This window comes from Pelmatolapia mariae, linkage group LG6 (assembly GCF_036321145.2).
Source record: "Pelmatolapia mariae isolate MD_Pm_ZW linkage group LG6, Pm_UMD_F_2, whole genome shotgun sequence".
NCBI classification, from domain to species: Eukaryota; Metazoa; Chordata; class Actinopteri; order Cichliformes; family Cichlidae; genus Pelmatolapia; species Pelmatolapia mariae.
The window spans coordinates 27,583,185-27,605,323 of NC_086232.1; the positions used below are offsets into that span (position 1 = coordinate 27,583,185).

Sequence of the window (22,139 nt, forward strand, 5' to 3'; positions counted from 1 at the left end):
TTATGTTGATTGAAAATCAATCTGATCATTTATGGGTTGCTTTCAAAGCCATCATGAGGTCTATCTGAAAGGTATTTTTGAGGCAACACATACCATATGTATTCATGCAAAAGTGGGATATAGTATAACAAATTCCGACATGCACTGATTTGATTTGATTTAGGAGACTCCAAATGAGCAAGGCTAGGCTGTAACAGTATGAAAACGTAAGTACACAAGACAGGTGTCTGAGTCCTGCCAACATTAACTTTAATTCATACAGTCTTGGTGGACTGGAAATCCACTGAAGCAATGTGAAAATATGACTTGGCAGTCAGTTAGTTTTGAGCAGATGTTGGCTGTTTTCCGGAGGCAGTTGCTGTGTTTTTTAGGCCATATTTATTTTTTGTAGGACTATTCAGGGGGGGATAAAAGAGATCTCAGGTAGTGAGAGGAGATGGCAGGATACAGGCAGGCATTTGTGCAAAAAATACCTGAAGAGAGATAGCGCAACAGGGTGTGGGAATGAGATGACACGGAGATAGTGGAGGGCAGAACATGGGGTAGCAGAGAGGGGTAGTAAAAAGAGAAATGATGAATGAGTGTCACAAACTGCCCTCTCCTGTCACAGAGACCAAACAACTTTCTTTGTTGAGAAAGTAGGCACATTTATTCATGTGTTGTGCACAAATGTGTAGGTGTCTGTGCACAGCAAAACCTGTTAGTGTGACTTTGCAAGTCAGGGAGTAGCTGTGGAGTCTTTGATGTGCAGCCCTGACAACTAGAGGTTGAAAAAGTTATAAGGACATCCAGGGAAACAGAGGTGGCACAGGAAAGAGAACGTGAATGTGCTTGCTCGAAGTGAGGGAACAAAATCAAGAGGCTGAGTTGATCTTAGTTGGCGTTTTTGGGCTCCCTGTGACCAGTTTTGGGTGTAACGTGATACACAATCACACATTGCTCTAATCACATGACATTTTTCAGTAAGGCTATAATGTAACAAGTTACTGTACTAAATACAGTAATCACATTACAATTATAGTAATATCACTATTTGTGTTACAAAGGTTCTTCAGTTTTCTGTGCACCAAACGTGATTTTTCCTTCTTCAACTCAGCCAAAAAACCCAGAGTGATTTTAAAGATGAGTGTTTGCTGACCCCAGCCCAGCAGCTAGAGCCTGAACTTCAACAGGTAACAAAAGCAGTGACGAGCAGTCAGGCTTGAAGCCTCCATTTCTGCTTGTTCATGTTTCTAAAGAATGACTGTGGAATTTGCTTTGTAGGAAGTGTCTTTGTGCTGGTTTTCAACTTTGCTTCGTGTTGTCGGCTTTGTGTTCATATGTAAAAACTGAAGAAAAGATGGTATGTGTGTCCTCATTAGGATAGGAATTTGTGTTGGTGTGTGAGCCTGTAGCCTGAGATTTCTATTGTTAGCTGGTTATTATGTAACAACGTGTTTCAGGTCATTTTAAAGAGAAACAAAAACGTAATGTAACGAGTACTTGTGGCTTTCTCTGCTTTTAATTATGCAACGCACTTCATTACTTTTCTTGAGTAACGACCAAAACACTGCCTGGGTCTGAGTGACAGTTGATTGTGGGATGTGCTTTTGCCTGCTTTTGTAAGCATGACTCTGCACACTCATTCTTGCTTCACAAGCGAGCGAGCATCAAAAAGGATGAAAGGGCGATCGTTATTATTTTAACATCAGAGAAAAACAGCCTGTTGAAAACCTAATTTTTCAGAAATGTATTGTATGACAACGGAGCCGTTAACAGGCATCTAATCATCAGCTTTGTCTGTAAAGGCAAGACCTGCAAACTCATGTTTTTCTGTAACTGCAGATGTATCCAGGGTGTTCAGTCAAGCTTCACCTTCAATTTTCAGCCCCTCCACAAAGAAATATACGAGAGCTCCTTCAAAAAAAGACATCAGATCACACACAGACACACAATATATGTAGAAAACAGACACACACACTCGTTCGCAGGATGCACTGTGAGTAACAACAATCAGGAATCAGTGATGCAGCATTAAATGTTGGTTTGACGTCACAACGTATAAAAAGCATGTAAAGCTTGAGGCAGAGTGTGAAAATGTAAACCGATGCATTCATTCCTTCCTTTTTTTTTTGTTCCAGATTTGCGAGGACTTTTCTTCGCTAACACCTCGGGCACATCGTGAGAAAACAGTAAATTTAGCTATCCATTTACACCGTGAAATGCTCAGAGTGACTCACATTTGATGCAGTGTTACATTCCTACTCTATGTATTTACGGTTTGTGTCTATAACGCGTGTCTTGATAGATGTCCTTTACAATTATCCACAGTTTAAAAATGATGTAATGCTGGAAACGGCTCTTCGTTGGTTAATGTGGAAAGAAGCAAATTGAAAGAAAAAAAGCCTTCATAAGGATTACACTGAATCTACATAAGGCTTTTGCAAATATCACATGACATCTGTTGACACTGCAAGCCCAGTGCTCTACTTTAAACACACACGCACGCAGATACACGGCCAGCCTTCGCACAGACTAGCAATGGTAACCATGACAATTTAGCTTCATCATCACCCACACTCTCTCCATCCTTCTCTGTATCTCTTGCTCTGCTTTTACTCTGTTTTTATTTTTTTGTTTTGTTTATAGGCCAGCTTTCTCAGGTCTTTGTGGAGGAGAAAGTAGGCTACCAGAAGCATCTCCCTTTTTCACTGTTTTTCTCTGATATAAATAAAAAAAGTCCTTTCTTGCCTTCTCTCAATCCTCTAAGATTTTAACTATGACCCCAATATTCTTCCTTTCCCATTTTCTCTATTGTTTCTTTTGCATTTTCATCTCTCTCATTCTTTGAGTCTCCCCCTCCCTGTCCTCTTCCTGCTTTGTCTCTATTTTTTCTATTTATTTCTCTTTCCATATCCTCATAATCTTCTCTCCATATAAGTTTCCTTCCATCTGTGTCCTCTTAAGAAGAAACTGAGGGATCCTGGCTCAGTGTGGGAAGAGACCTTGCAGCTAATCTACCAGAGTGCGAGTATATTGGGGGATTAGGGTTCTCATCTGCGGGCTAGACCATGTCTTACAGGCTATCACAATGGGAGCAGATAGCTGGTCAGGCGTATCAGCATGGGGCCTGCTGTCTTCATTTTTCAGACCTCAACTGAGTATGACTGGCAGTGACAGGATAAAGCTGTGATTATCCCTTATTATCCCTGCCCTTTTTTCACTGCTCCACCTCATACACATGATGACGCAATGATCTGTCTAGGTTTATCGCCGTCTTTCCTTCACAAACACATACAAAGTAAAGGGCGATAGACATGACTCGAGACACTGTGATTTGATGGTCACTGGTCAAACAGCTTACAACTTTTTTACAAGTGCAACCCCTTTTAGATGATGAAAAGTAGCTTATAATTCTAACAATTCACCACTGACAGTCAGATAACTGTTGCACAGGAAGTAGAATGGATTATCTATAAATTGGAAGACTTCTCTATAAGTTCAATCCACACGTATAAGTGTCCTTGAGATCCTTCTGCTAACTAAACATGTGTCTTTGTCAGTTCAAAGGCTTTAAGGATCAAGACACAATACAAAACATCAGGTCCATTGCATGTCTTAAAATTAGGTAAGTACATCCTCAGGTGAACAACATCACACGACATATTAAATGTGTCATTATCTATTAAACAAAAAACTAAACCAAACGCAGAAGCAGTGTTTGCCCAACTGATACAGGATTTTAAAGACATATCAAATTTGATTTATGGGCAGATATTTTTTTCCCAGACAAATTAAACATAAACTGATTTCCCCAATATTTGTGTAGTTATGTGTAGTTTTATGAGTCCCTACTAAGATAAAACAGTAATGCCATTTAATTATGTTTGCAGATCTGAAAAATGAAGGTATGTGTTAATACAATAGCAAAGGAGGAAAGACATCTGAGACAGGGGCATTTCAAAATAATTGTATACCTATCATTTAGAGTGACAAAGATTATTCACAAGTGGAAAAAGTTCACCCCCAATGTCTGACCATGCAATGCTCAAAGAAACTGCAAAGATATAAACAAAAACAAAACAAGAGCTGCTTCTCAGACGCTACGAGCCTCAGTTAGTTAGATGTTAAAATTCTTGACAACTGGAAAAAATGTGAAAAAGAAATCTGTTGTTTGGAAGTGTTGGCAGGAGACACTGTTCTCTCGAAAAAGAACACGGCAGCAGCTGCAGAGCTGCATCTAAACAAACCACAAGACTTCAGGAACAATGTCCTTTGGACAGATGAGACCAAAGTGGAGATGCTTGGCCATAACGCACCGCACCATGTTTGGCAAAATTCCAAATACACAATATCAACACAAACACCTCACACCAACTGTTAACTACAGTGACGGAGGGAGGATGATCTGAGATTGTTTCACAGCCACAGGACCTGAGCACTTTGCAGTCAACGGGTCAACCATGATGTCAAAGGGTTCTAAAGTAAAATGTGAGGCCGCTGTCCGACAGCTAAAACTTGGCCAAAACTGTGTCATGGAACAGGACGATGATCCCGAGCACAGCCGTAAATCTACATCAAGGTTTTGCAATGGCCGACTTAAACCTCAATGAAATGCTATGTTGGGGCTTTGAGAGCGCTGTGCATAAATAAATGTCCCTGAAAGTGATTACTTTAGTTTAGGTTGTACTGCTAAAGCTGGTTCTGCAAGCTACAGAGTCACAGGCTCTGTAGTTTTTTCCTCATTGCTTCTGCATTTTGGCTTATTTTTTGTTAAATAAATAATGACAGCGTGATTTGTTGCTGTTCATCTGAGGCTGTACTTAACCAATTTTAAGATCTGGTGAGAACCAGGTGAATTTTTTATGTGCTGATATGTAGAAGGTTGTATTTCCTTTTTCACAATTGTTAATGCCAGGCTAATTACAGTCACCTTTTCACAGTTTAATACCTTCTCTAATACTGATCTATGAAAAGGAGAAAGTACAAGGCTAATTTTTTGTGATTTTACTTACTTCTTGTCCTTCTGGTAGTTCCAGACCATGCCATTTCCTCACCCTCAAGCAGCTGTCCTGAGTTTTTCCCAATGTTCCCCAGCCCCCTCATCTACACATGCCAACAGTACACATTTGCCCATCATTTCCCTAATCAGTGTGCAGCCACTTTCACTCTGTTCCCTGCAAGAATGTCTTCTGTGCTTTTGCCTTCACATTCTCTGCTTATCTCTGTGGAGTCATTTTAACCAGAAAAATATTTATACTGGACTGCGTGCAGGAAATTTTGTTTCACTTTAACCTGGTTCTAGCATTGATAAGCACGTTTTCAGCTCTAAATGACTGTTTTCGCAAACAGACACTGCTATGTGCGCTTTGTGTAACTATTAAGTCACACCAGAAACAGTGCTGCCTCTCAGGGCCTCCAGAAGGAGGTTCCAGAAGGTTCCGCTCACAAATGAAGCTACTAAGGCGTACATTACACTGGTCAAAGCATTTTGTTAACCTCTGGGGCTGAAAAATGAAGCCAAGATGGCAATGCCAAAAACTACATTATTTGAATGGCCACTTGAGGCTGACTCTAAATGCAATCCCCATAGATTCCCTCATTAAAATAAATAAACAGGTTTATAGCCTGTTTTAGGAAAAAATGGTTTGGTGGAACCTTAATTTAAATGCATCTGTTTAAACTAAGGTTTAAAGTTATGGATTATCTGGGTCTGACTGCTTTGACTGACAGGTGGATGCTGACACAGACCACTGATAGTTGTCAGCTAGGCTTCACCTCCAGTAATTTAAGTCTGGGCCTCTCTGCAGTGTTTGTAGTGTTGGTTCATTTTGGAGCATGTTTATTACACTTATCTGACATACACACTCTTCCAGTCTGTGGATGGAAAGCACTAACCAAGTTTGCTGAAAACTTCACATGCACTCAGTCAGCAAAATGTGGTGACTTCTAGCTCTGAAAAATCAGCAACCACAGGCTTCAAAAGTTAACAAACAAAATATAGGTGACATCATAGTGTTCACATCTATGTGTTATATACAGTTTAAAGCTCTCATGCACTGCAATTCAGCACACCATGGCAACAGACACAGTAGGTAGCACTGAAACACACAGGATTAATCAAACATAATCAAGTAAACTACAGAGTGCAAACAATAAGCACTGAAAATACAGTGACAGCAGCATTACAAGCACCTTTTCACAGCAACTACAACATCCATGGTTTTGGAACGAAAATACTGGAAGAGTTTCAGTGTCACACTCAAATCTGTCCTCTCACCCAGTGGCTCTGCTCAGTCTTCTCTGTCTTTCATATGTGACTCCATTATTCATGAGGGATTGTGCCCAGGCTCAGCAGTATGCAAACTTCTGGTCAATTTGTATATTATCATTTTGTTAAGTTAGGCTTATGTGTGCACGAGTGTCCAAAAAATACAGAAGGTAACTGCAATCAAGTCAAAATGTCTGTACAAAAGGACGAGTTCAGAGCCGTTGTGATCAACGACAGACGCTCGTTTCAGCTTTCCTTTACAGTTTATGAGTATGTAGTTGTATGTTTCTGTGCATTGGTGTGCATGTGTGCGAGCAGATTTCTTTTGGGCTGCTTGTCAAAGATGACAAGTCTGATTAGAATAACAATAGGAGGTAAATATAGAATAGAGAAAGGCAATAAATGGGAACAGGAAAAGCCCGGATTTTCTGAACATCATAATTTTCGAAACATTAGCATAACAAAGGCTCTGTCAAGGAGTATGATGGGGACCATTTTCATACATGAGAACTCCACTGTTGCTGGGCTCACCCACAGCCTTCCACCATTTTAATCTGCATGTCTACACCTGAGCTGGGAGTAAAGAGGGAAACCAATTTCCACATCCACAAGTGTTTACGACGGAGAAACAGAGGACTAGTTGTTGCTGGCTGCAGTTACAGCTGACATTTCCATCTCATTTCTGAGATCTAATCGAGCAGATTGGCTGTTGTGATGTAGCCGCATGTTACCACAGGAGGAAGAGTTTGGTTTGTGGTTACAGAGAGCAAACGTCTTCTAAAGAATTCACAGGTTAGGCCATATTTAATGACTTCAAGCCCAAAAAGATCAGCAGGGAAGGAGTTCAGCTTTTGTGTCCGACACCTTTGACAGAAATAACTCTAAAAAGATAGTTTCCTGAGGGAGAAGCTATCTTATTAGAGGTGTGAGAACATTATATTTGACAAAATCATGTTCTCTGAAATGATAAGCAGCAGGGTTTTTTTTATAGCCACCTTGTCACTGAGAATACTAACCAGTAGTCACGATGTCATCTGTCAAATGTCCTAATCTGATACGTCCCAGCACACAGACTGGAAATATAAGCACTGGCGATTTGTTGTTTTCTGTACAATCCAGGTTTAATTTCGTGAACAATTTCCTGTTTTTATTGCAACCAGTGGCAAAAACAAAAGAGTTGACACTAAAAGACTTGAAAGGCATTTAATTTTTATGCCATTTCTTCATTTTATGGTGTTAAGCTCCACTGATGGAGCTCTTTTAATATCTCAAAATAACTAATTGTGACAAAAAGATAATTATCAAACAGCAAAAGAAAGGAAATTGACAATTAAAAAATAAAGCACTGTATCCTGTCTCTCCAGCTGCATCACGCTGATCTGCAAACACCCAGACATCTGACAAGCAGGAGCATCTTCTTCCTCCGAATGCTGCATTTATTCAAAGCTACTTTGCTTTCGCCAGTCCTCTTCCACTCCCACTATTGTTCCCCTTCATCACTTCAGACCCTGTGATGGCAAAAACAGCACCATACAGATTTTCATGCATCAAGAGCTCTCCCTTGATAAACTCTGGCATGACTGGATAATGTGGTCTGTATCCATGGTTTGCCCCAATCCCCATCTTTCTGTCACATGGAATTGCATAATGCATGAAGGTTTTTTCCCAAGGTTTAACAGACAGCAGAAAACAAACTTGGAACAGAACCTCTTGTTTCTTCTTTCCCTCCTCCTCCTCCTCCCTTTCTTTTTTGGCTGCCCGAACACTTCTTTTTCGTTTTATTTTCTTTCATTTCGCCATTTCTCTACCTCGATGTTGTAGTTTGTATTTGCTGCGTTTTGAACTCGTTCTGTCTCTGCGTCTCTCCTCTCAAAGAGCGCCCTCGCTGTGCCTTCTCACACAGTTTGAGAGGCTTATATTTAGCAGCATTAGAACGGAGCTCTCAAGGGCAAAAGTATTTAGCATTATGCCTCTGACCCACATAAAAAAGGTGGAGAAATAAACCCTTGCATTCAAAACTACATTCATTTGTGTGTGCGTGTGTGTCCACGTGCTGTGAAAGCTCACACCAAGCCTGCAATTACCACTGGATGGATTGCAGTGTGATATCAACATGTGCACATAAGGTCTCCATTACGCAAACCAAGCACTCAAATACACACACACATGCACGTAATTAGCAAATGGTTCAAATAGCACTTCACCTTGCTCTTTCAGCTTTGAGTGATGATTAAAATGAGTGCTGAAATGTCACCTGCAATGCATTTGGTACATGTATTGCACACGCGGGATGCTACATGCTTTGCACTGAATACTGTGTGTGTAAAAACAGAATTATCTGCAGTTGTGGAAAGTCATAGAGATCGCCTGCGGCTACTCTGACTAGTACTTAGATCCGAGCACTACTGCGTGCGTGCACACACACACAGACATGCGCGCCATTTTTCTATCTTCACACACAAAAATGATTTTCAGTGGCCGCGGAGGAGATGTGTGCCGTCATCCTCCCACACACTTACCTTCACTGATGCACTGAAACCTACAGCATTTTTGCCAAGTACCACACAAGTGCCTTTATTTCACTCACCCTCTCACTTCCTCTCTGTGTGTCCCTTTAGCATTGTGCAGCATTCACGTACCGCACACACTCACACACAATCTGGTGTGTGTGTGTGTGTGTGCTATTCAGTTCTTACAGGTTGTTTGAGATGAACAAGATTTGCACTGCTTTTCAGCACCGTCAGCTTCAGTACAGACTTTTGGGTCAAAGAGATGGAGTGGATTCCGTTTTAACCAGTGCAAATCAAATTTTCACCAAGGCTAATGTGTGCTATTAGCTATTGCTTACCATTTTTTCTAACAAAAATATGTGAAGGACTTGATGGAAAAACAAATGGAAAATAAATAATTATATTATGAAAAAACCCCTCATGGAGTTTTTGATTGTAGTCCAGTGCCTTAGTCATTCAATCACCCTTGCTTAGGTGAGATTGTAGAAAACCATAATAGAAGCCAAATTTTTTTCCAGGGTGAAAAAACAAGCTTAAATAAACAGATAAAAAGAAAAGTCAAGGCTTAATTTTAAAAAAAGTAAATGGATACTGAAACTGAAATGCACCCAACTGACTTTTAAAAAAAAACAATTCATGGTCACACACCAGTGCAGAGGTCTGACAGATGTGTTGAATAGACCTGCTTAATCTTAAAACAGCTGAAAACTTGAAATATTTTACTTGTCTTAATTCTTCACAGCATAGTCTGAACAAAGCGCTGGAGACATTCCTCAGAGACTTTGGTTCATAATGACACAATAGCATCACACAGTTGCAGAGCTGAGGCCAGTGAACTCGCTGTCATGTTCAAGAAATCAGTTTGAGATGATGTGAGCTTTGTGACATGCTGTGTAATCCTGCTGGTTAACGTGGCAGTTACTGTTGCCTTTCTATCAGCTCAAATTAATCTGGCCATTCACCTCTCATAGCAACATGGCATTTTCACTCAGAGAACTTTTTTTCAGACCATTCCCCATAAACCTCAAGAAATATTTGTGTGGGAAAATCCCAGTAGATCATCAATTTCTGAAATATTCAAACCAACCAGTCTGGCACCAACAACCATCACCCGCTCGTAGTCGCCCTTTCCCCCCCCGTTCTGATACTCTATTTGAACTTCAGCAGGTCGTCTCGACCATATCCACACGTCTAAATGCATTGAGTTTCTACTATATGATTGGCTGATTAGGTAACAGTCAGTTGAAGAGGTGTACCTAATAAAGTACTGGGTGAGTGTATGTTGCTCCAGTAGATCAGTAGAAAAGTACAGAGCCATTTCCAGGAACGTGTACTGAAGGGTAGGGTACACATTCTGTGAAATGTTAATGGTGAGATGAATTATATAATGTTCAGCATATTGCCAGTAAGAGGAAATTTAAATGAAACTTGAATTCCTGAGTCATGTTTCTGACACTGTCTGACCTCACATATCTCTGTAGATGAAGAAAAATGTATTCAGCTGAGCAGGTCCTCACTTCACTTCAGCTGAGCTGCTTAGTTAAAGTGTATTATATTAAGCATGTAGCACTTAGAAATGTGATGTGAACATCATTTCAGAACTTTATATCACTTTGAATGGTGATGTGCTCGTCTGAACAGAATTTGGCTTTATATGTGATACAAGATAAAATACAATATATATAAAACATCACTTTTTAATTTGTAAAAGACATGTAAGGTATGACTTTACTAATCCTGTAGAAAATATCTTTTAATGTTCATTAACTTATTTAGCACAGCTCTGCAACCTCGCCTGAAATCCATTATTACATAATTGCCAGCCTTACATATCAATGCATATGCTTTCCTGAAAACAAAGACATACCAAAGAGCTTTGCACTTTTCCATCACATTCTTGAGAGAGCCTTTTCACGCACGTTGATGCATCTCATGATGTTTTCTTTCTCTCTTTTCTTTCTCTTTCTTATCTCCTCATTATGCAGATAATTGAAGAAGTTATGCAACACAAGTGGCATAATTTTTGGATTAGAAAGTAGGATGAAAACTCTGAATCTAAGAAGACTAATGCATTTCTTTGTTACATTACAGACATATGTAATCTCATTACAGTAATGCGCTATTTTGTTTTGCTGCTTAAACGCTGTGTCAGCCAGAGGAGCACCTGCCCTGAGTGTCAGTGCAACACATGCCTTATCTTAGAGAGAACTAAACTAAACACATTCCTGCATGTGACAGATTCATTGAAAGGTTGTACAAAGTTGTGCAAAGACATTTCTAGGGGCACTCAAGCTATTTCACTATTTATCAAAGGGAGTATCTCTCATCTCGCAAAAACTGCAGTAAAATGTCTTCAGTGGCTCTGGAAGGAGTGTTGTGTAGTCAGAAAATTTAAATCTGGGGCTTTCACTTGGGTTATTCTAATAAATAAATGGACTCTAATGGAACAAAAAAACCTTCCTATATGCATTATAGGAAGTGTAGGTGTCAGCATTTCTGGAGATTCAGTCACACTAAGGACTAGATGTCAGAATATCTCAGTCCTCATTTAATGGAGGGACTAAACGTAAATCTTCAGTTCTGTTTTAAATATTTTAACTTGGGCAAGACAAAGCAGCAAGTGTACATGAAACGAGAGAGCAGCAAAAAAGAAGAGGGCCTAAAGGGAAAAAAGAAAAATCTGCACAATTTCTGGTGAATTTGAAATAATCTTGAGCTATCAAAGATAGAATCCACACACACGAGATATGGATACTTTGTTAAATGTTAAGTGTTTGCACGGTCACTTGAAAGAGCTAGTCCATGTTGTGTTTGTAGCTAAAAGTCTGAGTCAAATTTGAGGGAAAAGTTAGCCGAATGTGTGCCTTTTTCATTGTTACTAAAGAAAGACTTGTGGGATGGAGCGTTATCTTCCAGAAAAAGAGAACACAGATGCTCTGACTTTTAAAAAAGCCGCTTCCCTTCTCCAGGCAAAATCACACCACTCTGCTCCCACTCTGTACCCCGACGCTTGGAGCCTGCAAGCATTAGAGCGCACGCTAGGCTCCACCTGTGCATCTGTGATATGCATGCTACATACACAAACACGATGAAGCTGTTGTCCAAAATGTCAAATTTGGATGATTCCTAAACTGGTGGTAAAGTCTCACACAACCTAAACATCACTTACACGCAATAATGTGCAAGTGATACATAAGTAAAACAGGCCAACTAATGATATATGTAAGTTTATAAGGTATGTGTGGAGGATTTTTTTATGTGTGCACTGCCCTAATATGTGTTTCTGAGACAGACATGTGCTACTGCCAATTAATTGTAGGGAATCAAAGAGGCAGTCCCTAAGAGACAGAAGTCATGGATGCACAGCTTTGATGAGGATGTGAATGTTTCATTATTAATGATATTCAAATGTACTGATGAGAAACTGTGCATGCTGTGATTAACTTAGGGTAATTACATGAATTATAGCCACTATAAGCTGATTGAGTGCCAATGAAAATGGATAAATTCCTAAAGATAATTACTAAAAGAAACCACTTTAACACTGATTGGTCTGATCTGCTGTATTATGACTGACAGTATTCAATTCTACTCAGTTACTGAAGATGCTTCTATATGCATATTGAAGTAACAGGTGAAAATAATGAAACTGTGCCTTGCAGACCTAAATAAGTCAGACCACTCAGAGGTGATGTTTTATTCTGTTTTAATGCAATGTGGAAATAAGGACAGACTTTCTGTACACTGTAGCTATCTCTGACTGCTCTGTGGAGGACAAATATAGTGCCCGTTGCCATGGTTATGACAGAGAACGCAACCACACAAACAGAGCTGTGAGTCCACGAGGATGCACACCTACGCATCGCTACCCTGTTTTAATCCATAAACACCACGTGTAGATGAGGAGGTACCGTCCGTGTGTGTGTGTGTTTATTTCACATGCTGTGGGTGAATGTTGTGTGCATGACTGTCATGTATATTCATGTAAGATATGTGTGTGTGTGTGTGTGTGTGTGTGTGTGTGTGTACAAGATGATCACATGTGGAAGTTTTTTTTTTTTTTAAGTTGAAAACAGACTCACCGTCACAGTGGGTATGGCGGTGACGAGAGAGTAGACGAGGACAGGTGGAGCCTTGCTGTTTTCTTCTGGTCCTGGGTACGGCTTGGAGTAAGCTTTGTCAAAGCAGAAGAAGCCCTGGATGTGCACGGGGAATGTGTCTGTGTACTCAAAGTAGTACGCCAACAGAACGGTCCCTGCCATGATGACCAGCTGAAAATAAAACATATTGGTTCCAGCTTTAGGATTGGATCCACAGGAGAGTGTAGGAGTTGGGAAAGAGAAGACAGCCGTAAAGAAGAGAAGTGGAAAATATTGTTGCGGTTTTTAAAAAAAAAAAAGAAAAGGGGAAAAAAAGAAGAGATTTTTCCTCCACAGAGCAAAATGATGGATGCTTCCGTAATGTGTAAAATGAATCAAGTGTGCATGGAGAGATAGCGAGGGAGGAGGATGACAGGGAGGGAGGAAAGGAGGGAGAGTGAGGGAGGGAGGTAAAGATAGAGACGGAGGGAGGCAAATAAGGAGAAAGACAGATAGAGAGAAGAATGAGAGCAATGAGGGAGACAGAGTGTGTGAGAGAGAGAGATCCCTTCAGCTGTGTCAGTATGCAGAGTGGGAGGGTAAAGAAACAAATGGAGAGCGATCAAAGAAAAAAAAAGCTGTATGGAGGAACAGAAGAAGAGCTGAAGAAGGGCAGGAGAGAGAGTGGAGGGTGAGATACAGAGAGGTGAAAAAGAGCAGAACAGTGAGGAAGGAGCAGGCAACAGGGAAAGGAAGAACCCGGGCAAGAGCAGAGAGTATGAGAACAAGAAGAATCATAACCAGTGTACATGAGTGTGGATCTCTGCATAACTTTGTGCTATTCTGACATTTATAAAATATCAGATTTATGCAAAGCAGGAGCTGTGAAGCATAAAATATGACCTTCATCGCTGTTAAAACATAAATAATAAATAAGCATTTCAAAGCAGATTGTATGTATGTGAGGGAGAAGACAGGAAGAGGCGATGATAAACATAGAACACATCAAAAAATGCGCGGTATTCTCCCTAGATGAGACAGATGCACAAGTTCTAATTATTCATTTATACTCCAGTAAACAGCACACAGACGCTCTTTGCAGGAAAAAAAGTGACTGCAGTGTGAGCTCCTGTAAATCTGCAACTGAAAACTGGAGGTTTGTGCAATATTAGCTTGCCCTCGCAGATCGTCCCGAAACAAAAAAAAACTGCAAATGAAAAAGGAAAATGTGAGTTTAAATACAGAGAGCTGCTGATTAGTTTCCTCTTAAGCTGCAGCCTAAATGCTTGCTAGATGGACTTGCATTGTATGCGAAGGACAAATTTATCAGCAGCAAAACATGAGGAGCCTCTGCTGGCAGGCTGAGTTGGTTTACAGCTTCAGGGACAGTGAGACAAGGAGCAAACTGTAGCAGTTTTTGTGGCTGTCACTAACAATTTCTTATTTTGCTTGAAGGATGTTTTACTATTTAGCATTTGCACATTAACAAAATATAAATGAACAAATTAATCATGTGATGAGATCCTTGTTTTTCAACCACAACAACAGAGTACTACATCATAAGTCAAAGCAGATCTTAAGAAAGGACCCCAACTGAGAGCTAATAATTATTACAGCTTATTAATGATTTCCTAGGTTTATTTGTTTTCAGTTATGCTGCCTCAACTATGTCTTGTTAAGTCTCTATGTGTGCTTGGTGTTTAGTTACTTCCTGTTTTTTTTTCTAGTCTTGTGGACCCCAGTGGGATGTTATCAGTTTTTCTTCCCCTTGTGTTGTTTTTTCTATTCTATTAACCCATGTCTTGTTTTCCCCCGCTGTGTCCTCTATCCCTGTTACCTCGTCTATATTTGTTTTGAGGTAGGAGTAGTTTTAATGTTTTATTCTGTGTTTTTTAGTGGTTTAGTTTATACCATGTTTTTTGTATAAATTTTGCATGCATGCTTTTATTTTGAAGTTTTTCTTTTACTTCCTACCCACACCTTAATCAAAAAAAATTATCCGCACCTGCTAGTGCTGCATAAAAGATGGGAGGTGAGGGCAGTCAGACAGAGGAGGCACAGAGCATATGCAGAGGTGGCACAAGCATGAAGATGGCAGAGCTTCACAAGAGCAACAGGATGGATTGGCCAGATGGATCCCAACGAGATTGGCCCTGGAATTGTCTGTGGAACTGGTGCTGGATGTGGTGGAGGAGTTGGAACCAGTAAGAAGGCCTTTCCCAGTGTGATACGACTGGTGAAGAGTGACTTCTGTGATGGTTGGTGCTAGAGCATGTGTTTCAAGACTGCTGCACCTGTGCATGTCGTCTGTATAAGTGGGACATCTAGCTCGGCGTTAGTTTTTTCATTTTTTGAAATGCTCTACTCTTGTGTTATTGTAAATAAATTATGTTAACTGCTATACTTGAGTTTTGTACTCCTTGGCTAACACTGCCCTCATATTTTTAGCTGCTCTCCACCTGAAGGAAAAGGACCTCCCCTCATTACGTATTTAAACTTTCAGTTTTCCCATGTTCCTTGTTGTGTCGAACTGTTGAGTTTCACTGTGTTTCTCCATTGCATCTCTGTTTGGATTACTGGACTTTTCTCACGTTTCTCTTTTCTCGCAGCATAAAACATGTTACAAAGCTCAGTTTTCTAGCTTACCATGAGATCTACTACCAGAGGTTTTAAATGCACGTAAGTGATCAAATAGAGCACAATCATTTGGTGTGCTTAAAAGAAAAATGGCATGCCTTCTTTCATTCATCTATCAGGTGTTGTTAATGAACAGAATGGGGTCTGGATACATTATTACACAATACCTTATGTTGCAGTAATAGTAAACTGCTGAACTGCTGTCATATTAGTGATATTAATAGTGTAGGTTTAAAAGAAAATCAGGCAGGAAGCCCAAATCTCAAATTTATTTATTTATTATGGAGATAGTCCATAATAAATAGGGTTTTATGGAGCTACAGTAAATGTAGTCTTTCCTGAAGTTGAAATGCAGCCAAATTTGGTGCAATGGGATTAATAAGTGAACAGGTTCTCTGCCATTTCAAGAAAAGCAGTTTTATTAAAACTTATACTTCGTGTAGTTCATATATATTTCATCTTGCAACTCAGAGAAAAGGAGAAACTCAAATGAAGTGTGACTTTCACACAAGTGTAACATGTAGACAGGATGCTGTGGTGGACAGATGGGTTGACAAAATACTGGATTTTACACAAAATCCTTTATTTTTACTTTCTGATTCGCTTATTTAGTTTTACTTCACATAAACATAAACCCTAAAAGCTGAAAATTGATACTTAGCACTATTCACTGCATTTCAGTGAAGCATCATGAAATCCTCAACAAAGTTGGAGGTGCAATGTGCTTCACTGTTGATATAACCCCATGCATCATGCCATAGACACTGGTGGGCACTTTGCACATGTCTTTGAGAAGTTAGTCACTTGTAAATGTGCTGGCTGTAACAACATCTTGGAGACCAGTTAATGAGTGCTGTGGATTCCCGCAGTCTCAGCTGACTGTTGAGCAAACTCACTGTTGTGAAAAGACTTCAGGGAGTCACCTGGTAAGGCAAACATGCCATCTACGAAACTCTTGCTTTAACTTCCTGTATATAATGTAACTTCAACTACACACAGAGCAAAAGATGCTTAACATGTTGAGTGCTTTTAACCGAAAGCTTCTAAAATGCTATTTTAGTTTATGCGATAATGTCAAGCAGACTTGCATTTATCCACTTGAAATGAAGAGATGTGCTGGAGGAGCTTCATCTTCCTTTACAGCACCAAAAGAGAAAGGTTTCACAGTGGCAGATGGCTGGAAAAGTGACATAACACTGAGAAATGTCCTCCAACACGTTTATGCTCTTCAGAAAACAGAGAGCCCACATGGATTAATGCTATGGGGAGGCTTGTTATGTGTTAGATACTAATTCTGCTTTATTACACAGAAAGGAGCACTGAAGATGGGATGGAGAGGGTGACCTAATTTAAACTCCATTCATTACACGCCCAGCTCTGCTGTCTGATCTGCAAGTCTACACGTTTCTCTTCAGTGTTTTTGTAAACAGTTATTGAATTTCAATGAATGGATTCCCTACATGAGCAACAAGATCAAATAATTGATCTGTTCCCCGTGGCAATATGCAGAAGTAATCTACATAACTTTGTTTATGGGAGACGTTTCACTGAGGGTCCCAAATGAAGAGAGCATCATCATGTAAGCCATTCGAGCAAAATCTTTAAAAAACACACACGTACACGTGTAGTTTATATATAGATCAATAATATCAAGCAACTCATTCTTCCATGTTTTTTTTCCCATTTTCGTTTCCCTTTTCAAGAGCTTTGTGTGTGTGTTTGTGTTTCAGTATGTGGGTGTGTTTCCGTGAGTGTCTGTGGGCATGTGGGTGCATTCCCATGTCTGAGCAGGAACTCTGACACAGATACGCTGTGTTGAACACTTCTTTCCATCATCCATTTCTCTCTTCTGCCCGAGCTACAGAAGGCTTGAGGCAGGGAGGTGTAGATAGTGGGAGGAAGAGAGCGAGGGAGGTCTGCGAACAACCATCAAAGTTTAAAAAACATTTGAAAACAACTGCAGAAAACCTTCCTGGGAGATTACGCGTCATTTTGGTATCTACTTTTGCTCTACGCAACTGTCAGTGTTTGTGTACTATATGTCCCATCAGACTTATACATGTTGTACTATAAGAATTAAGCATCATGTTTGCTTGTAGTCAGAGCATTCAAAGGGGGGGTAATTTCCACGAGAAAGTCAAAGTAGATCATTGCAAGCCTTACGGGATTTCAACACTTCAACAGCGCTGGACCTACCTATCCCCTTACTTTCCTGGCTTTGTGTGTGTGTGTGTGTTTGTGTGTGTGTATCAAGGGGGTATATCAAGGTGTTCACAAGCCAGTCTCTCCAGTGTCCTTGGTCCTGAATATGACTGAAGCCTGAAGCATCTCACCTAGGGGGCATGATGTAAGGGGTGGTTTGAAGCCCAAGTAATCCCAGCAGCTATGCTGTCTAAGGCAACTTGCCCCTGGTAAGATTTCCCAAGACAAAATGTATTCTGACTGAGAGGCCAGGCTAAGTGCAATTCAAAAGACTCCTGTGACAATGATACCTAATACCCACCCTGGGTATTAGGGAGGAGCTCATTCATGACCACCAGGTGGCCGAACCTTAGCCCATGGGGCCCTTTAAGGACTAAGCGAGAGCAACCTGCATAGGTCCATCCTCCTCTGGGCCATTCAGCAACAAGAGTAGCCAAAGAGGTCATGTGCTTTGTGGACTGGGTTGGGGTCAAAAGCTCTTGGTCTTTGCTAAACCACTCCCCAGTTTCTAAAACTGGCTAAAACTTCTCCATTTGGACAGATTGATATTCTTGAGTAATTAAAGTTTGTTAACTTGATAAAAACAGCAAATATACATAGCATTCCTACTGATTACAAATTCAGAGCTGATATATAACATTTAATCCATCTTTATTACACACAAACAAGAAACCAAATCCCTGCATATTCTGCAGGCACTGCCAGTTTGCCGTAATATCTGTAAAGGTCAAAGCAACTTCAAGTTGATGGTTTCTAATTAGCATCGAGGAACATCCTGCACAAGTCACCTTGGAATATTAATTTGCATAAAATTATTTCTAAAGCATCATGAAAAGCACTGATGAATTAAAGTTGCAGGGTGGTAATGAAGGGCTATGGCAAGTCAAATGTCATTCTGTCACAAGTCATCTTCACACATGCTCTTTAACCAGGATGCTGCCATTGTAGATTCATTAACATCTTTGCTACAATAGTAACCAGTAGAAGTGCTTAAATTTTGAATTTTTACACAGTAAGTCTTCCTCGCAGCCACTGAAAATAAATTTCTTCTTTATTGCCCCCATAAGTCCTGACTCTGGCACCCTTTGAATCCAGTCGGTCCACCTGTTTGTCCCACTTAAAGGACTGCTCACCAGATGGTCCACACCTTCCCCTTTCAATTCTGTCCTCATTTTTGTTCAGGGTGTACACACATAAGACCTCCGCCTAATTCTCACATACAAAATAAAACAAAATGTTTTTATTACTTTTTTTTTTTAAACGTATGATAGTTACATTTTATTAAAATGTATCTTGCACTGGCTTTATATCTGGCACTTGTAAATGTTCAATGTTTCTCTTAGTAATTTATGAGCTCTTTGTTAAATTCTTTAGAGGCTATTTGGGAAACTCGCCTGGAAATAGAAATAAAGCATGGTAAAATTGTAATGAAACACAGACAGAACCAGCTTTAAGAGCTGCATTCACACAAAAGTCCTCCTAATCAAACAATAAAATATATAATTTTTGCACGCCTTCAAGAGCAACAACTATCATGTGGAAGGTAAGACAAAAATTCAAATTAATTCACTTTCATTTTAAGAAATGTGACGGTAGAGTGCAGAATGGGTGAGCAGCAACAACTCACTGCTGTAAACATGAAATGTCTCCAAAAAACTGCAAATACATGACAACACAAAGCCAGTAATGATAGACCTCAAAGCCCAAAGAGATGCTCAAATGTGTGCCAGCCCCAACCAAGCAGCCAGAGCCTGAATTTTCAACAGGTCACCGAAGCACAGATAAACAGGCTTGCGGAATTGAAAATAGTAGAGTAAATATTGCCCTTTTCTTTAATACGAGCGCTGTTGACACAGCATTTTGAAGTGCTCCTTGTGTTTGCTTTTATCAATTCTGCTGGTGGCTCAGTAGTGTAACACTAAAAGAATGACCTTGTGTATCCCTGTCTTATTTTCAGAGTATTTGTGTACAAGCGGATATTTAGCAATACGTAAGGTTTAATGTTAATATTATGAATTGCTAAGCAAACCAACATCACTCAGGTGATAAATAAGAGTGATGCATAAGGAGCAGTAGAATGATTTACTTTCTGAAGGGGATAAAGTAATGTGTAAGCAATGGCACCAAACTTGGTTTCAAGGCACAAAACAACCAAATTATATTTAGGGAAGGATCGTCGTGTTGGGTAAAATACCAATTTTTAAGATTAGATGAGCTTTGTTGGTTGTAATACTTGCTAAAGTTAATCACAGTCAGTTAAAACTGTACACAAACTGTGTCGCTCACACACCTTAGAGCCAATCAGCCATCATACCGATTAGTGAGTGATCACTAACTGCTGACTCACTTCCATTTCAGTGTTATTACTCGTTAACAATCATGGATATGGAGGATAATGATAGCGTGCCAAGAGTAGAGTGACAAGTTGCTGGTTTACTGTGTATTATATATATTCTATAAGAAATGGATCCACATAATCATAGTGTCAAGAGGGCAGAGAAAGTCTGTGGCTATCACATATGTTATCACAAAAAAGGGTCTAAATAAATTTGCTTGTTATCTTCTCTGAATGTGAAAATTAGCAGTTGGTTTTATGCCACAAAGCGTGTTCCTTTCAGTGCTCTGTCAGTCTGTTTCAAGAGATGTGAAATTAATCTTTCAGAGACTATAAAGGATAAAACACTAAAGCCTCAAAACATTGAATGCCAGTTCAACGACAGGAAATAAGACAATGGCTTCTGTTCACATATTTAAAAAAAAATTCAAATATGACGAAACTAAATATTTCATGCATTTTTTAAGTCTTGGTGGACACTGAGGTTTGAAAGGCTTACTGTCATGCAAACACAACTATATGCTTGTAAATCTTTGAAATAAGAAAGATCCAAGCAGCCGTACTGTACTGTACAGTAAATATCATAGCACAGCCAGGAATAGGCATCCCTGTTTATGAATCACATAGATTTGTTATTTCTAGCCTGCTGCTTCAGAATCTGGAACAATGTTGCCAGCAGAAATGATGATGAAAAAAAAGGGATTACACTGTTATGCAATAAAACCCAATTTGATTTAGATACTAAATATCTGTCAGGATAAATTTAGCCATGGGATTAAATCAGATTTGCAAATTGCAAAAGATTCAAGAGCTTGACCTCTTTCCATCTGACCCAGTAAACTGAAATCACTTATCAGACCATGTAATTAAGACTTAATGCTTACACCTCTGCACTTCAAAGGGGGAAAAAGCAAGAAATCAAAGAGACTAATACGGGACTTATGTGACAGAAAATGAGGAAAATCTCCTTCCCCTAAAAGCCCTTTAACTGGAAAGGGGGAAAATGAAATGTGACAATAATGGTGCATTATGGGTAGGGAAACTAGAGGTGAAAATAGAGTGGGCATCACTAATGTCTCCTGGGGCTAAACTGTGAGTTCGCACATAACTGCTGCATGTCTACCGTCGGCCTGTGTGGAGCAGCCAGATGGCAGAAAAGTCAACTGCTAAAGTCAAACATGTTTACAGAAGGTGAGAATGTGTGGATGGAGGCTGGTGACGAGATGACAGCGTCCTGCTGCAAGACGACAAATGCCACAGGGCTCAGGATGAACTGGAGGCATGCTGCTGCTTTTTGCTAACAGCAGGTCTGCAGTGTTTTAAAATGAATATACACTCTATACTATAACTGAGTCATAATGAGCATGAGTGAAGCTGGGTAAGCCTACATTTAAGAGATAATTTTCTATATTTAAGTATGGTTTTGCACATTTGAAACTTCATTTATATAAATTAGTTATGTTGGTTTTAATTTTTTTGAGTCATGCATATTAGGTGCACCTGAGTAACTGGATGTAAATGTTCTGCAATAAAATCTACTTTGGAAAAGTCTAATTTCTTTGCTTCCAAGGAGCCAGACTTTATTGTAATTTTTTTTATGTGCTCTTAGTTCTCCAGGCTTTCTAACTAAATGCCTTTTTTCCCACTAATTTTCAGTCCAGGCTGTAGTTTTTATGTCATTTATCACTGACCCATGAATCATTCAAGCATGAAAAAGCCCCCTAACTGAAAGGATGAAGTAGTATTGGATCTCCAAATAACAGAAAACTTAGCAGCCTGTTGCAAAAACACAGAATTTGTTCCCAATTATTTAAACGAATCTACAAAAAATGCCAAACATAACACAGTTTGACAGGCATATAATAGTATTTTTGCACTAACAAGGTGATTCCCAAATAGCTATTAGCTGAAAACTTGGCATATCTCAGCACAGTGTGCAGTGTGTCCTTGGCAGGCCTAAAAAGCTATCTGCAGCAGATAAACAGCATCTGGAAGTCATGTCCTTAAGAAATAGGAAAAGAAATCCAGCAAAGACCTGACACAGGACCTAAAACATTTGTCTCTACTGTTGACTGAAGCCTCATCAGAAATGATTTTAGTGGAAGGGTGGGCTTCCCTTGTTAAGG

General features: G+C 39.7%; 1 protein-coding gene across 3 annotated transcripts in view; it reads right to left on the bottom strand.

Moving 5' to 3' along the window:
* The window catches only part of LOC134629276 (phospholipid phosphatase-related protein type 5-like), a 55,982-nt gene that overhangs the window by 16,609 nt on the left and 17,234 nt on the right, over positions 1–22,139 (bottom strand). For 2 of the 3 annotated variants that reach the window (XM_063476480.1, XM_063476481.1), the window contains exon 3: positions 12,843–13,031. In XM_063476480.1, coding sequence (XP_063332550.1) covers positions 12,843–13,031 — 189 coding nt within the window. Of the gene's footprint in view, positions 1–12,842; positions 13,414–22,139 lie in introns of those variants that run through there. The other variant, XM_063476482.1, reaches the window with a different exon arrangement.